Genomic DNA, 17,819 nt, shown 5'->3' with positions numbered 1-17,819 from the left:
CCGTCGACAAAACTGCCGAGTTCTGTTGACGTTATGTATAGTTTTGATGCAGGTATAGTTTTGGCGACAAAACCCTGTAGACTAGACACACCCATAGAAAGATAAGAGGAATCACAGAGGACAAATGTGGCTGCACAAGGAGCCTTTTATCTATCTAAAAACCAAAAGGAGTACATACAGGAAATGGAAGGAGAGACATGTCACCAAGGAAGCATATACAGGAATAGCAAGAGCATGGAGGGGCAAAATCAGGAAAGCCAAGGCAAAGAGTAACTTGCAGCTGGCAAGAAATGCTAATAGGAAGGGGTTCTTCAAATATGTCAGACAAAAAGGAAAAATCAAGGATAATGTGGGATTGCTGCTCAATGGAGAAAATGATCTGGTAATAGAAGATGAGAGGAAGGCAGACCTGGTCAGTGCCTACTTTGTTTCAATCTGCGTTAAAAAATAACATGTGACCAGATGACTAGCAAAGTTATCATAAAGGGGAAAGGGTGCAGATTGGGGTAAGTAAAGAAGACATCAGAGATCTTCTGACCAATGTAAATGAATTCATATTAGCAGAGTGGTCAGTGAGGATACTGACAGAATTAGCTGAAGAAATCTTGGAGCCACTGGCAACAAAAATTACAAACTTACGGATCAGAGGAGAGGTCTCATGAGTCTGGAGAAGGGCTAGTGTAATGCCTAACTTAAAAGGGGGCAAACGAGGAGAACAGAAACTGCCAACCATTCAGCCTGACTTCTATTCCTGATAAGCTACTAGAGCAATTATAAAACATTCCGCTTGCTAATACCTGGAGGATGAAGAGGTCATTTCTAGCAACCAGCATGAGTTTCCTTCTTTGACAGGGTAACTGATTTGGTGGACTGGGAATACAGCGGAAATAATATACCTGGACTTCAGCAAGGCTTTCAACACAGTCCCATGTGCTGTTCTCATAGCTAAGCTGGAGAAACTCCGGCTCAACAGAACTACCATTAAATGGATACATAATTGGTTAAATAACCAAACAAAGAGTAACTATCAATGTAAGGATGCCAGATTGGAGCAAAGTCTCAAGTGAGGTTCCACAGAGATCTCTTTTGGCTCCCGTGTTTTTACATCTTTATTAATTAACTTGATATAGGAAGAGAGAGCACATACTGGTCAAGTTTGCTGATGACACAAAGCGAGGTGTCAAGTTGCTAATGCTTTGGAGGAAAGAACTAAAATTCAGAGGGTTCTTAATAAATTGAACTGGGCTATTGACAACAAAATGAAATTCAACGAAGACAAATGTAAGTTGCTACACTTAGGCTGTGTCTACACTGGGCCATTTATTCTGGAAAAGCAGCCGCTTTTCCGGAATAACTTGCCAGCTGTCTACACTGGCCTCTTGCTTTTCCGGAAAAGCAATGACGATCTACTGTAAAATTGTCAGTGTTTTTCCGGAAAAACTATGCTGCTCCCATTCAGGCAAAAGTCCTTTTCCGGAAAAACTGTTCCAGAAAAGGGCCAGTGTAGACAGTACAGTAGTCTTTTCCACAAAAAAGCCCCAATCGCGAAAATGACGATGGTAGGTACTTCTCTACTCATCTGGAGTACTGTGTCCAGCTTTGGTCACCAATGTATAGAAAGAATGTTGGGAAACATCCAGAGGTGAGCAAAAAAGATGATCAAAGGAAAGGATGCATACCATATGAGCAAAGGCTAAAGGATCTGGGTATGTTTAGTTTGGAAAAGAGAAGATTAAGGGGGCATATTGATAGCTGTCTTCAGTTACTTGAAAGGCTGCCATAAAAAAGGATGGAGAAAAGCTGTTCTCTCTTGCCACAGAGGGCAGGACAAGAGGTAATGGATTCAAATGGCATAGCTGATTTATTGCCCCCCTGAGAATCATAGAATCAAGAATGGTCTTTTCTGGCGGCCTCTCAATACTGTTTTTTTCAGAAGACTGTTCCTGGTATCTGCCCACTCAAAGGCAGCTTTTCCAGAGCTGTGAGCATCTCTAATGCTTTGTCTCAAGCACTTTCAATTCTGGAGCTCAGTGGAGATTTCTTCAAGGCTCAGCTTCAGCTCTGCTGCTTAGAAGGGTGGGAGAGGGGATAACACTTTTTAAAGCTCTAAGACTATGAAATGTTTAACCAGTTAAATTTCTTTTTCTTTTGTTAGCACAAATGACACTTGCAAAGGAAATGGTCACATTTCAGTCTGCAGTGGCTGAGATACTGAACTCTGAACATTTTTAGAGTAACAAACTCTAGTCAGCGATGCAAGCCCTGCAGTGTCAGTAAAACTGTGGGATTTGACTATATTTTCACTCTGTTTTTTCCACTGAGTGTCTTGTTCTGTTATTTCAAGCCATCAGTAGGTGGGAATGGCACAACACTGTTACAAGGAGATAAGAAGCTGCTCACAATCGTAATAGAATTAGAAATGAAATAAAAACTCCACATCTGGCAAATCAGAGAAATGGCTTGACGGGTGTATTAGGCTACGGTTAGGGAAGGGGCAGTTCCTGTCAATGAGAGGAAAACTCATTGGTCCTCACAATGGTTTTATAGTATTAATGGGTAAGATAGAAACCATTTGACCTCTGGGCTACCAATGCCCAGTGCCAGTTAGGGCCTATTTCTAATCATACAAATAAGAACCTAATATCTTTGTTTTAATAGAAAATTTGACACTCTTCCTGCTGTTTTAATGGTCTTTCCTTGCTTTTTGTTATCACCCAGAAAAAAAGTTTCAAATTCAATGTCCTATAGCTGGATATTACAGTGATGGACACAAGAGACCGGAGAGCAACAGATTAAAGAGAAATAAGAGAGTGGGTGGGTAATGTGTTGTGGATTGAAGAAGTATGTCAGGAGCTATGATGGACAACACTTGCAATCCCCTTCACATGAAATAAATGCCTGTGTAATCTGTGTGCTGCAATGAGTGGATAGACTCCTGACAGATAGCAGCTATACTATACATATTCTGCACTGCACTGCTGACAAACACAGGGGAGTGAATGACAAAGGTAGCTTTTAATGTATGGAACCCTTATGCAGCTGCTTTTGGGCTGCTCTGTAGCCCAGCATCACTGACACACAGAATGTTCCAGTCAATAGCTTGGATCTCCTTCTGGCCCAGTCCCTGCCTACAGCATGCTCCTACATCAGGGGCTGAGGGACAGGCAGGGTCATCTTAGCACCACATACCTTCACCCTCAGCTGTTTTAATAGCAGGGGATTTCAGGATCCATTGGCCATCACTGCTCCTTTTCACTGTTCAAACATAGTGGGAGCTGTTGTCTCTTGCAGAAGGCTAAGAACAAGGGGGTAGTCATGTGCAAGGTGAGAGGAGTTATTCGAAATCTGACATTAATTTCCACTAAGACAAGGAGCATCATTACCATTAATTCCCACAGTTTGTCAGAGTTCTCCTATGAGAACAGATGCTCAAGCTAGAGCTGCCTTGAGTGGTCTGAACAGTCACTGCACTTCCAACTGTATATGGGAGATGGAATGAAGCATCAGTAACTACTGCTGGGTGCCAGGTACCTACACAAAGGATCCAGATTCAGTGGCAATGCAGCGGGAGGCACACTGCAGAGCAGAGGTGGAAAGACATGCTTAGTATGCCATTGTGATTGAGGCTATCTGATTCCTGCATTTACACTACTGCTGATGTGTGTGTGTTTCTAACCATGCTCACTGTGAGACAGTAACAAGTGACAGGTGCATTTCTAATGGCATAAACTTATTTTCCTTAAACTAATTTTCCCTTTTCTTTGTGTTCTTTGGCATAACATTCTGCCTTGCATTCTCTTTTATTTGGGAGGGGACCATACAATCACAGCAAAGGGTTGGTGCCCAGCTGCCCTAGTGAGATGATTCACTAGGGATGGATGAGATTAATATAAACACACACACAAACCCAATAGCCTCCGTATATAAAGGAGCTCAAGTGCTCTGTAGGTTGATGCTGCAAAATAAGTATAGGGGAGACCATTAGTCACATAAAAAGTCCTAATGCCAATCTCTGCAGAGGACACCACTGATCCTTGAAATGGCTTCTCTGTCAATGTGAAGCCTCTCTATCATTAAATAATGATGCTTCCTGCTTGTTGTGTCATACTCCAAGATACTTTGAGTTTTCAGAAGCTTTTTTAACCTTCCTTTTTGGCTCAAAACCCTCCCTCCAAACATTCAAAAAAATCCCTTTAGAGCTAATGCCCCTATTTTATTTCTTCACTGGGTTTTTCTTTGGTGTAAATTCAAGTGTGATCAGATTTAAGGATGACACCAAAACGGGTATGAAACACAGAGCATGGGGGAAGGGAGAAGATCTGAAAAATGACTACAGCATGAAGCTGCAAATCACAGAGGGATTTATAAATGTAAAGTTCTACATCTAGGGAGAAGAAACAAGCAGGCAGGATGAAAAATGCAGGGATGTATCCAAGAAGCTACAGCTGTCACAGTAAGCCAAGCTTACCGTGTCCATAATACTATGCTAACATTACTTTTTACTTAATAATAATCAATAGATTTTGATGGAGAAAAGTAGTTGTATTGGAAGTAGGAGGCTGAGGGGTGGTATTCCATAGCCTGAAAGAGGTTAAAATGTAGTTTATTGCATATAATGTTCTATCAAGATTAGTGATTCTTAACCTGTCTAATGTACGGTATCCTTTTTTTCTTTTTACATTTAAAGGTTCTTTTCATTGGAGATTCAACTAATAGAGGGATAATGTATTATCTGATAGAAAGAGTGAATGAGACCCTTCAGGAATGGCAAAAGACTCATGATGTTAAATTTTATCGTAACATAAATCATGGGAAAACATTTATCAGTTACTCCTACTACCCACAATTTTGGATCAATGTAAAGAAGAGGCCAACATTCGAAAAAGCACTAGAACAGCTGTTACAGAGGTACAATATAACTTATATTGCTGGGTTGTTTGTATTCCTCTTCCATTCACAAATGTGTTTAACAGACTTGCTCCATTAAAATCAGTAAAGAATTAAGCACAAGGTGTACAGGCCATATTGTGTGGTTGAGACTAAATGACATCACACGTTCTATCAGGGTGCCATATACAGTTCATTGCAATGTAATGTGATGCTGTTAAAATGTTTTCCATCTGTTGTAAGGCTGCGTGTGTTTTCTTTCTGGATTTCAGATCACAACCCCTTGAGAACACAGACCAGACTGTATTAGTTGTGGGTGGTGTTCAGTGGCTTAATTCCAATCACCTGCAAATTATTCAAACAGTGCTGAAGAGGTAAAGTTTAGTGCTATATATTTCTATTATCCCATATAAAACATTAATATGATGAAAAATTACAGCCACCAAACTTAACCAGTTTCAGATACAAACATTTCATGATTTTTTCATCATTGTTCATTTAAATCTGATCTTAAAAAATAATTTTGTAATGTCTTTTCATAGATCTGTAAATAAAATTCTTGTGCTTCATTTCACTCAAACAGGGAAAACCTATCAAATATCCTGGTAGTAATAAAATCCATAGGAATGGGCTTTCATCTGCCAGTGGATGGAATACATTCTTTATCGCAGGTGGGTCAGATTTTGACTGCATTACCATGCGATGCTTATTGTCTACCTGGTGATTTTGCTGTCTCTCTCAAACAATAGTTTTCAAACTAGTCACGACCCAGTACTGGGTCTCCTTGCTGCAGGGTGATCAACAGGGCTGCTAAGGCAAGCTACTTACCTATCCCGGCGCTGCAGACTGCACTGCACCCAAAAGTGGCTAGGAGCAGGTCTGGCTTTTAGGTCTCCTCAGTCTCCCTTTCTACTGAGAGGGGCGACTGTTGTGGCAGGTATCCCATTGACTACTCTGCATGAGTCCTGCTTGAGCAGCCAATACAGCGTAGGCTGCTTTGCATCATCAGAATACTGCAAGGCCATTGGAATGTGCTACAGAACCTGCCCCTTTAATTATGTATTAATCATGTCAGATGGTTATTCTAAATAAGGTCAATGGCATTCACAGTACCAGATGGATACAGTTTTTACTCTGTTGTTATAAGCTGCCATGGAAAATAAAGTGTGGCCATTACTTTAGGATCAGATCCTGCTATCATTGAAATCAGAATACTACTGATAAACAATGATATTTTTTGTAGGCTGAAGTGCAAAATTTATGGAATGAAAATGTAGTTATTCTGGAGACTGCAAAAAAGTATGGCTATGAAGTGGTTGATACTTTCATCATTACAATGGGACGTTACAAAGAATTTCTGCAAGGGAAGTGTGGATGTCATTTCCATGAGGTAATCATTTATTGTTTATACTGATCTCATTTAAATATTTAAAAGGGGTCTAAACAGTCAGATGCTATAGTGAAAATATGTACAGCACAGTATGCAGTAGTAGATCAAGGGTACATAAGAGTGTCCTTAGTGGGTAAGACCAAAGGTCCATCTAGCCCACTAGCCTGTCTGCCAACAGTGGCCAACGCCAAGTACCCCGGAGGAGGTGGACTGAAGACAATGACCAAGTGATTTGTCTTGTGCCATCCATCTCGAGCCTCTGACAAACAGAGGCCAGGGATACCATTCCTACCCCCTGACTAATAGCCTTTTATTGGCCTAACCTCCATGAATTTATCTAGTTTCTCTTTAAACTCTGTTATACAGTAGACTTCCGATAATCCAGAACCTATGGGACCTAGGTGGTGCTGGATTATCAGATATGCCGGACTATCAGGAGGTACTATAAGATGGTTTTATATATATACTGTATACATTATATACTGTATATAAAGTGTTCTTAACCCCTTTTATTGTACATACTGTATACAGTATACTGTAATGTTTTATTTTTTTTCAGCCTTTTTTTACCCTTTTTGCTCAGTTCAGCTGCTGCCGCTGTTACCTTGTGACTCATTTTTTGCAGAAGCTCACTCACTAGGCTCTTGCCATTTTGATGTCGGACTATCAGGAGTGCTGGACTATTGGATGCCGGACTATTAGAGTTTTACTGTAGTTCTAGCCTTCACAGTCTCCTCTGGCAAGAAGTTCCACAGGTTGACTATGTGCTGTGTGAAGAAGAACTTTCGCTTATTAGTTTTAAACCTGCTACCCATTAATGTCATTTTGTGTCCTCTAGTCCTTGTATTATGGGAACTAATGAATAATTTTTATTTATTCACCCTCTCCACACCACTCATGATTTTATATGTTATTTTTCTATCATATCCCCCCTCAGTTTCCTCTTTTCCAAACTGAAAAGTCCTAGTCGCTTTAGCGTCTCTTCATATGGGACCTGTTCCAAACCCCCTAATCATTTTAGTTGCCCTTTTCTGAACCCTTTCCAAGGCCAAAATACCTTTTTTGGGGTGAGGAGACCACACAGTACTCAAGATGTGGGCGTACCATAGTTTTATACAGGAGTAGTAAGATATTCTGTGTCTTATTTTCTATCCCTTTCTTAATAATTTCTAACATTCTATTTGCCTTTTTGACTGCTGCAGCACAGTGTGTGGACGTTTTCAGAGAACTATCCACGATAACTCCAAGATCTCTTTCCTGATTTGTCGTAGCCAAATTAGCCCCCATCATACTATATGTATAGTTGGGGATTTTTTTTCCTACATGCATTATTTTACACTTATCCACATTAAATTTCATTTGCCATTTTGTTGCCCAATCACTTAGTTTTGTGAGATCTTTTTTAAGTTCTTCACAGTCTGCTTCTGTCTTGACTATCTTGAACAGTTTAGTATCATCCACAAACTTTACTACTTCACTGCTTGCCCCTTTCTCTAGATTATTTATGAATAAATTGAACAGGATTGGTCCTAGGACTGACCCTTAAGGGACACCACTAGTTACCCCTCTCCATTCTGAAAATTTATAATTTATTTCTGCCTTGTGTTTCCTGTCTTTTAACCAGTTCTCAATCCATGAAAGGACCTTCCCTCTTATCCCATGACAATGTAATTTACACAAGAGCCTTTGGTGATGGACTTTGTCAAAGGCTTTCTGAAAATCTAAGTATACTATATCTACTGGATCCCCCTTGTCCTCATGTTTGTAAACCCCTTCAAAGAACTCTAATAGATTAGTAAGACATGATTTCCCTTTACAGAAACCATGTTGACTTTTGCCCAACGAATTATGTTCTTCTACGTGCCTAACAATTTTATTCTTAATTATTGTTTCGACTAAACAATAGACCCAAATTAAACTTGAAAAGGCTTCTTAGCATGTGAAGGTACATTTAGCTCACCAGGAGGGGAACAGAAGATGTATAGTGGTCAAAGTTCAGAGCCTCAAAGGTATTTAGGCACTTAACTCCCAATGGATTAGGCACCCATACACCTTTAAGAATCTAGGTCCAAATATGAAACAGAAATACCCTAAAATTGGAGGTCCTACCTATGTAAACACAGTGGAAGTACAAAAGCAGTGTTCTGAAAACACACTTCTAACTAATGGAAAGAGGTTTCTCTGGGCGGGGAGCTTTGTTCTCAGGCTCTTGAGATTTTCTCCTGTGCATTGTATTATCTTGTTACTTCTGGACCTGTTCAGTCTACCTACTATCACCATGCTCATCCACAACTATCAGTTGTTTATCTCAGGTCTTCCTTAACTGGTTTATTAACTTCACACATTCTGAATCTGCTGCACATTCTTATTTGAGGGAGTGGTGGCTCTGAGTATGTAGTTTGATTAGAACTTTCCTGTAGCAAGCAGAGAAATTGCACTGGCAGATGGTCGTGAAGAGGTACCATAATTGTGCTCCTGTTTGTAAATAGTCTTATTTCTGGCCCTAGTTTTCTCCTTTGGTTGTATACTTGAAGAGATTCCCTATTATATTTTACACTGACTGGGCTAAATTCCATTTTATGATGGCAACAGGCACAAGGCCCTGGAAAGCCCACCAGATGGGTAGCTGCAGTTGAACAAAGGGTCTGTAGCCTCTCCTCCACCAAAGCTCTTCCAGTCTGCTCAAAGAGTGAATGGTGCAAGCTGAGGAGGGTACCTGGCCAGATAGTTCATGTTCTAAACAGATGTTCTTGGCAGAAAACTAAACTGGCCCCCTGGAAAACTTGGGGGATCTGTAGCATAACACCACCTGCCCTGCTGAAAGAATCCACAGAGAAGTGTAATTAGTTATTTTCCCAGCATCATCTGTACTGACTCCAGATGCAAGTGAATTAGCATCATTTTAGTGTGGCACAGCTGACCGTATGCCTTGGGGTAGAGTTTGTGTCAGGATATGTTCAAAGTGCACTGTGTTCCAATCCCCCAAAGGGACCAATAGAATCTGGGGCAATGTGGAGCAGCCAGAAGTTGCTCCAAGTTCCTTCCACCTTCCCCCCAGGTTCAAACCAGCAAACCCCAGAACTGGAAGAGAGAATTGCATAAAGTTCTCTGCAGTTTAGTACACTTAAGGGATTGTTATCTCCAAGGCACGATACTGATTCTTGTTGTTTGAATTAATACACTAAGGCTCAGCATTAAATAATTATTGAACATGCTTATCCTGAATGGGATCTCCAAATAAACAGCTAGACTCTTGACCTAGCACGAACTACACATCTTATAAAATGAGATGGGGGCAGCTGAGGTCAGTTTCTTCATTTGTTCCAGAGTCCTGGCTAGGAATTTGAAGGGAATCTTCTAAAAAAAAAACTACAGAGACAACAGCCTGAGACTTAAATACAAAAAGAACAAGGAAGCACACTATTGAAACTAGGCACACAACCAACTGGAGACTGCTGCCTACCCAGAGAAAGCAGGGGATTTGAAAAACAAGATATTTATAAAGTTGTTCTGGTTTCCTTGTAGATATATTTGAGTGTCTGCTGTGTCTTTTCACATTTTGCACTGATAGAGTTTTGTATTTGCATTTTTAGTGTTATAAATATATCAAATGGAGAAGTGCTTCTTTGATGTCAAGCATTGCTCTAAGTGAAACCAGAAGACATTCTTCCTGATGATCATATAAAGGTGCATCCTCTGCCTCACAACTAAGCGTGTTAGTTCTGAGTATGAGACTTGACTTAAGTATGTTCACTTGTGTCATCAGGAAAGTACCTTAGAATTCCATTAATGTCCCACCAAAGTTTCTGTGAAGCCAGTTTGCTGGTATGAGAGGTCTGTGCCAGGATTCCAGAGTTGAATTATTAATCTGCTGAGAGTCTGAACATTCCATCAAGGCATTTAGTGTTAAAGGCGTTTCAGTGAATGTCTATGTGCTACTTCAAAGCATTTCACCCTGCTACTCTTGGGAATTTAGGAAACACATTGAGCAATAAAAGGAGCTTTGGGTCATCAACTCATTTCCCTGAATGTGCTAGACCCTTACTCGAAATCAAAATTATTTCCACTGTGAAAATCAGGACTGTTAACTCAGAGATGATCAGTAACCCCTTGGCTCCAATCACTTCTTTATTCCACTAAAATCGCACACGGGGGAAAAAACTTTCCATTTGAAAATTGTGAACTTTCATAAATCAAGAGTCAACTTTGTTTGATCTATTTATATTGCACAATTAAAAAGGAGATTAAAGATGTAGTAGGTCCACAATAATATAAGTAAACAAAGACGGAACAGAGGTGGGTATAAAAAAAGTCAAATATGTAGAAAAATAGGATGCAACAAAAGATGTGATTTGTTTTTTAAACCAAGAGTCAAATTAATTTACACAGCTTCATGGATTTCAAGGAAAGCCATTACAAAATGCTAAGGGCATTCAGGGACTTTATAGAAAGAAACTGCTGGTTTCTTTCTGACCTAACCACTCCTGATGCAACATTTAGATGCAGGAATCTACAAGATGTTTCATTTGGAGAAAATCCTAGGTAAGTTTTAAAGCTCACCTCCCATCCCAAGCCCAGGCACACACTTGACAAGATTTCTGGAATTTGTCCGCCATCAATAGCAGTGGCTCCAAATTTCAGGGGTTCCTGAACACCTTCTGAATGTCTTGAGAGAAGAATAAATGCAACTGGCCTTTAGTTAAAGTGACACCTGTTTGAATGTGATCCTCACCCAGGGGTCAAACTTTCTCTGCAGATCAGGTGTGTGCCTAGGGCTCCCATTACAGTGGAAGACCAGACAAAGCCACAAGTGAAAGTACTGATTTCTGATGTGTGGAAATACTGGAAAAGTTATGATTTCTCCTCCAACCCCAAAGTCCCACAGAAAACAACTCAAAAAATAAGGTTTCTTTCATTGTACTTGCTTCCTGCTCTGGGTGGTGGGGGGGACAGTAGCTAATGAAACCTAAGAATAGCTTAAAAATAAGCAGGAGTATAATGTCACAATGGTTGAAAAACAAAGATTAAAGATCCTTTATATGGTATCAGTCTACCTCCTTTGCTTTTTGCTGAGTGACTCTGACCATTTCTTGGTGGCCAATGAAGTCTATTTAATCCTCCCATCAGCAGCATCATAAAAATTCTGTCACCTTTTAAACCACAAGCTCTTATTTTTCTGCTCAGGCTACACTGAGGCAGATGCTGTCTCTGAAGTACAACAGCCTATAGGCCCTTCAATGTGCTTCTGAAGGAGAAAGATGCTGGGATCATTTTGGTCTCTGATACTTTTCTGAGGTGACTGGGACTCATGCTAGAAAATACTGATATTGGACCTTAATTTCATGGAAATCCATGAGTGCTGCACCCAGCAGAGGACACTCCGGCTAGCAATCCCTTGGTTTAAATGAGAGCGGGCTACTATCAAGGTACTCTTGGAAAGGAGTCACTATCTTAAGAACACAGTCTCCTCCCTTATGGCTCCGTCATGGCAAGGGAGGTGCATAACTGCATTGGCCCAGGGGCAGCCAGGGAATCAGACAGTGATTCCAGATCACAATCTGCCTTCCAATTCCACCCCTTCTTCCAGGAGTGATGTGTTCAGCACCAGTCCTATATCCAGTATAGCACATACCCCTGTGAAGCCAGTGTGACAAGGATGATGTTGTGTGGTTGGAGCCAAGAATCTACCCATTCCCCACTTTTTCTGCCCAGATGATAGGGGGAAAACAGAGAAACCTCATAGAGCAGTGGTCCCCAACCATTTGAAGCTGACAGGTACCAGGGGGTGTGGCCATTTGCCTGCTGGGCGCCAGAAGGCGGGGACACTCGCGCACCCAGGGTCGGGGCCGCGCATATGCCACACTCCCATGAGCCACGTGCCTAAGGCCAGCAACCCTATGTGCCGCAGGGCCGCCCATTTGCAGCAAGCCCAGGGCCAGTGTCCTCCAGAGCCATGTGCCCAGGGCCGGCACCCGCCCCATAGCCGTGCGCCCAAAGCCAGCACCCCTCCTCCCCATAGCTGCGTGCCCGGGGGCAAGGCTGCCAATTCGCCGTGCTCCCGGGGCCGGTGCTCCCGGGGAGCGGGTGGCCAATTCGCCGCGCTCCCAGGACCGGCGCCCCCCATAGCTGAGTGCCCAGGGCCGGCGCCCCCTATAGCCACGCACCCAGGGCGTAGTCAGCCAATTTGCCGCGCTCCCGGGGCTGGCATGTGCCATGGCGCCTGCAGGCACCGTGTTGGAGACCACTGTAATAGAGGCTTATTCTCCTTCCTACCTGCCCCATAAATAGTAGGAGCTAGAACAACCAAATTCATATATAGCTTCCTCTTATCATAACTTAAAGCCAGGGAAGGGTTTGGTTGTGCTAAGAAAATGGGATGCACCTGGAATGGGATTGCTGTTCATAAAACCATACAGAAAAGAGACAGAATCAGCAGGCAGGTGAAAGTGGCTGGCTTGGGGTGCCCCCACTCCTTGTCCAGGACTGCCCCAGGCCCAAACTTCCCTTCCCACAGTGCCCTGTAGAGAGAGAGGGTGACTGAAGTTGCCCCCCCCCCCAGATTCATATGAGGACATTGCTGCCTGTTCCCCCTCATCAGAGAATGAGGAGAAGAACGCAGTTTGTTACATTTCTCACTCGGGCTGGGGAGTGCACATGACCCAAGCAACGCCGGCTAAATAACCTGGAACGGGGAATATCTGGATGAAATACTTGGTCTGCTTGGTGCAGTATGCGGTGGAAGATGTGAGGGGTTGGTTTGTTTGTTGTTTGTAAATATCATTCTGGGTGAGCTCAAATGCAAATTAGCATTATGGATTAAATTCAGCCATGATTTTCATCTGGAAACTCTAATGAACTGCATAGCTGAATTAGGTGTAAATCAAGGTGGAATTTGGCTTTGTTTTTATTTTAAAAATCTTGTTATTGATGCTAAGGGGCCTTTATGACTGGAACAGGAGAAGTATACCCAGGAGGTGCATGATATGTAGTCCACTAGCCACCAAGAAATAGTCTAGATCACTGAGTAAAGTCCACAGAGACCTTCTGAATAATTTTGTACCTCATTAGTTTTAACAATCTTGGCCTCTGTTCATTTTTGCATAATGGCAATGGGATAGGGAGGAGGGAGTATCAGGAAGTTCATAAGCAGATTGCACTATGAAAATGGCATTTTCCCTTGGAGGACCGACACAACCTTGTCCAGACTTTTCCATACTGTAGGAAACCATCCAAGGGATTATTCCACTGCTTGGTACTTTCATTTTGTCACTTCACATGACTCCTAAACCTCATGTCCACACCCTATGACTTCCAATTCTTAACTCTACTAAGGCTCTAGGAAGCTGAGAATAGAAGGCTGCCCACTTTGTGAATTTTGAGTAAGAGAAATGGCTTATATTTCACCTTTAATCCCTATTTACACCTGCTGGGCAAACCAAGGACCTAATCCTTGGATTTGCAGTGCACCTAGAATTCCTGTTAACATCGCTGATCCTTCCAAGAAGCCATAGCGCAGAGATATGGCCTGAAAACCTATTGCATCATGGCTACAAGCCCTGCTGTGACTTGGGAGGAAGCTGGGAACAACTGGAAAAAAAGAATCTGTCCATGTGATTAGTTTGGTCTTCTGCAATGAGGGCTCTGAATCTTGCACCTCCTGTCCCTGCCAGTCTATAGCCACTGTTAATTTCAGGGGCCCAAGGCATATCTGCAAACTGAGCTTTAACTAACTTGTTCCTTTCAACATGCTTAGGAAGGGAGCAGATGGTCCGAACACAAAAATACACCTTCATGACAGCTAGGACTCATGTAGATTTATTCCATAACTTAGTGGTAGTGGAATAATGTATACTACATAGAAACTGGCAGCATTTGTATTTTGGTATCTTAATCAGTGACTAACTGCAAGATGAACACTAAATTGCATTCCTTGGAAATTGCTCTCATCTGGAATGCAGTTTGGGTGCTTGGTTCAAGGTAACATAATTTCAGAATACTTACTTGATCTAAGGCACTAATTTAGAAAAATGAATTTCTACAGGAATAGCATAAAACAAATTGCTTCTGTTGGCTTTGCTGTGTCAAATAGGTCTTAGAATATATTAGTGTCCTAAATGCATGCTCCTTGCTCTTTTACAAACTAAGCCACTGACCTTGCTCAGCCTTTACAATTTAAACATGTTCTCTCTCTCTTCACATTTTGTTTTGTGAACGTTGCTGCTATACATGTATTATGACCTTGGTTAATTACAAACATTGGTTGCAAGTGTCTAATACATGATTCTAAGCATATTTCATTTTACAGAACTGCATGAATCACATATATAAGCATGAATATTGTCCCTAGCCAAGTGTGTATATTGTTGCATACAACAGTAAGGCTGTGGATCATTAAAACGACACCACGTGTGATTTCTTCTTTATTTTTAAGCAGATTAGCAACTCGGGGCTCTCTTCTATCAAATCACACCATTAAATCTTTCATTTCTAGAACTAAACTCAGTGAAAGGGCTAGTAATTATTTCAGATGAATACTGTTTTGCCCGAGAACCCTTTTCTGACACTTGTTTACTTTTTCTTTTCTAAGTAACATAATGTAGGCCCAGGAATTCTGCAGCATAGCTCTGTGTCACTTTGGGAATGCAGAAACCCTCTTGAATCCTGTCAATTTTCTGCTTTTTTTCCCCCTGCTGGATCTTGCTTTAAGATGACCTATCTTGCCAATGAAGGAACCAGCCCCCTACCTTAACGTTTAAGCTAGCTTGTCTGCAGCTGTGGAGTGCTGGCGGTAGTGGTTGTCATGGTGATGGTTGTTTATTTGTATTACCATTGCACCTAGAAGCACTAGCTATGGACTGAAGTTCCATTGTGTTCGGTGCTAAACAAACCCAGGACAAATAGATGGTCTTTGCACCAAAGAGCTTCCATTCTAAGCTATTTAGATCTCTCATCCTGACACAGGCTAAACACGCCAGTTCCAGAGCAATCCCAGACTATTCTAATCCAAAGAGCAAGGAGTCTGATCTGGGATCTACTGGGCCAGCCTACAAAGAAGATCTGTGCCTCAAGTACTAGGATTGGAGATGGACCTGAGCTATGTAGTTCAGATACTGATCTGGATCTGAATTACCCACAGTTTAAGGGTATTCAATGATTAATCTGGCCCACTGTAGATGGGCTGTGAAGTTTGAATTTGGAGGTCTAAGTTTGGCTATCTCTGGTTAAGAGAATCTAAAATGTACTGTGTTGAAAGGGCTACCAGCATCAACAAGATGAATTCAGTTTGTTTAAGCATTTTGGATTCCTTAATCAGCAAGGGCCAGATTGACTAGTACCTGATCTGCTGATTGTACCACATCTAGGCTCACTATAGGGAATTTGGCCAGCTGCAGGGTAAGGTCCCCCTCACTGTGAGTTATGATATCAGAGTCTGGTCTTTAAAGAATCACGGTCTGATTACCCCATAAGTTGCACACATGCAGCTGACAGGATAATCAGACTCATGTCCTTTTAGGTGCACAGAGAAGACATTCATAAATGTCACTCTTCCTTTGCAGGTGGTGAAATCCAAAACGACCAATGAAAGTCCTCCCTTAACAATGAAGCTATCAAGGCCCTATGCTCGGGGGAAATATTTCAACAGCCAAAGCAAACTCTCACAGCTGCAAGACAATGCAATGAATTCTCAGTCACCGTATCATGTCAGAGGTCCAATAAATCAAGTCTATTCTGAAATCCTTCTCAGCAGGATCTGTGCAAGTAAAAGCAAGGCTACTGACTCAAAGCCTGTATCAGATGAAGTTTTCGAATGGGAGACTTCCCATTTTCTTGAATGACAATCCAAGGACCATATTATATATATTTATATACTTCTCTGAATAGTTGCACACACATCAATGCCACTTAAGACACGTGACACATTTCCTGAAGCTTTATGACATCAAGATCTGCCCCTTTGGATCATAGGTTTTAGAAAGGAAAGATGGATGGATGCAAACAAAAACAAAAAAACAAAAAAAGGAGGGGGATTACTTGAAGTATTGCTGACAAGAACAATTTTAGGTCAAATAACTGTGTATTGTGACAGTAAAAAGAGAAAGATATACACTTGGGCTGTGTCTACATTGACACCCTTTTCCGGAAAAGGGATGCTAATGAGACACTTCGGAATTGCAAATGCCGCGGGGGATTTAAATATCCCCCGCGGCATTTGCATTAACATAGATGCCGCTTTTTTCTGGCTCGGGGTTTTGCCGCAGAAAAGAGCCAGTCTAGACGGGATCTTGTGGAAAATAAAGCCTTTTCCGGAAGATCCCTTATTCCTAATTTCAAGTAGGAATAAGGGATCTTCCGGAAAAGGCTTTATTTTCCGCAAGATCCTGTCTAGACTGGCACTTTTCTCCGGCAAAACCCCGAGCCGGAAAAAAGCGGCAGCCATGTTCATACAAATTCTGCGGGGGATATTTAAATCCCCTGCGGCATTTGCAATTCCGACTAGTCTCATTAGCATCCCTTTTCCGGAAAAGGGTGCCAATGTAGACACAGCCTTGAAGTGTTCGAAGAGGGCTGCTTTATTTTTTTAAGCAATAAATAGATGTATCTGTTTATAGCAGTATTTCTCAAAGTGGTCCATGGACCCACTCTGACAGAGCTGCTACTGGACCGTTCCTGTTTGTTTACTTACTGGCTCCGCAGCCACAGAACTTCATGGCTTCCATTGGATGCAGTTTGCTGTTTGTAGTCTCAGGGAGCTGCAGGAAGCAGCGGTCCGGGTCACACTGCTTCACATGGTTCCCCTTGGCTGCAAACAGTGAACTGCAACCAATGGGAGTCATGAGGCTCCGTGGCTGTGGATCCAAGAAGTAAACAAACTAGAGTAGCCCGGTAGCAGCTTTCTCAGAGTGGGTATATGGACCACTTTAAGAAACACTGATTTATAGATATGCGCTATAAAAGTATTATATAAAGAGACATTCCATTCCATTGTATAGAGTTTTGTTACATACTGAGGTGTTCCCCTTCCTTAGCAATATAGGAATATTTCTATTTCAATGCTTGTCTCTCGTGTTGCAAAGGCAACTATTACTATTTTATCTATAGTACCAACTCTTAATTGTAGTGTTTACAGCTAGTGCACACAGTTTCATCCATGTCTGACTGCAGAAGATAATGTTTTAACTTATAATGAAAAGGAGAGTTTGCATTATTTTTCTTCATGTTCTAAATCATAGAATCATACAACACCAGAACTGAAGGGACCTTGAGAGGTCATCAAGTCCAGTCCCCTTAACTCATGGCAGGAATAAGCCCCATCTGAATCAAGATCATTGTTGATAGATGGTTGTCTAATCTGTCCTATGAAATCTCCCAGAAAAATCCAAGAGACAGTTAGAAGAGAGGCTGAATATAACTATCCTGTCCAACATGGATAGATGAGTATCTTAGCATGTATTTATTTATTAACATGATTCAGGAAAATATTTGTATTGATAAACTGTGTTAGCTATGTTTAAGTGCTTTTTTGACTGAGGGCCAATAAGTC

At 41.7% G+C, this 17,819-nt stretch overlaps 1 protein-coding gene across 5 annotated transcripts in view; it reads left to right on the top strand.

The window, feature by feature from the left end:
* Positions 1-16,604, top strand: part of CPED1 (cadherin like and PC-esterase domain containing 1) — a 211,074-nt gene extending 194,470 nt beyond the window's left edge. For 4 of the 5 annotated variants that reach the window (XM_075928925.2, XM_075928905.2, XM_075928915.2 and 1 more), the window contains 5 exons: positions 4,688-4,908; positions 5,160-5,261; positions 5,471-5,558; positions 6,131-6,277; positions 15,835-16,604. In XM_075928925.2, the coding sequence (XP_075785040.2) occupies positions 4,688-4,908; positions 5,160-5,261; positions 5,471-5,558; positions 6,131-6,277; positions 15,835-16,113 (837 nt within the window). In that variant the 3' untranslated portion in view covers positions 16,114-16,604. Of the gene's footprint in view, positions 1-4,687; positions 4,909-5,159; positions 5,262-5,470; positions 5,559-6,130; positions 6,278-15,834 lie in introns of those variants that run through there. The other variant, XR_012903743.2, reaches the window with a different exon arrangement.
* Positions 16,605-17,819: the final 1,215 nt, after the last annotated feature.

This window comes from Pelodiscus sinensis, chromosome 1, assembly GCF_052426305.1.
Source record: "Pelodiscus sinensis isolate ZL-2025 chromosome 1, ASM5242630v1, whole genome shotgun sequence".
NCBI lineage: Eukaryota > Metazoa > Chordata > Testudines > Trionychidae > Pelodiscus > Pelodiscus sinensis.
This window is presented reverse-complemented; position numbering and strand designations above follow the sequence as displayed.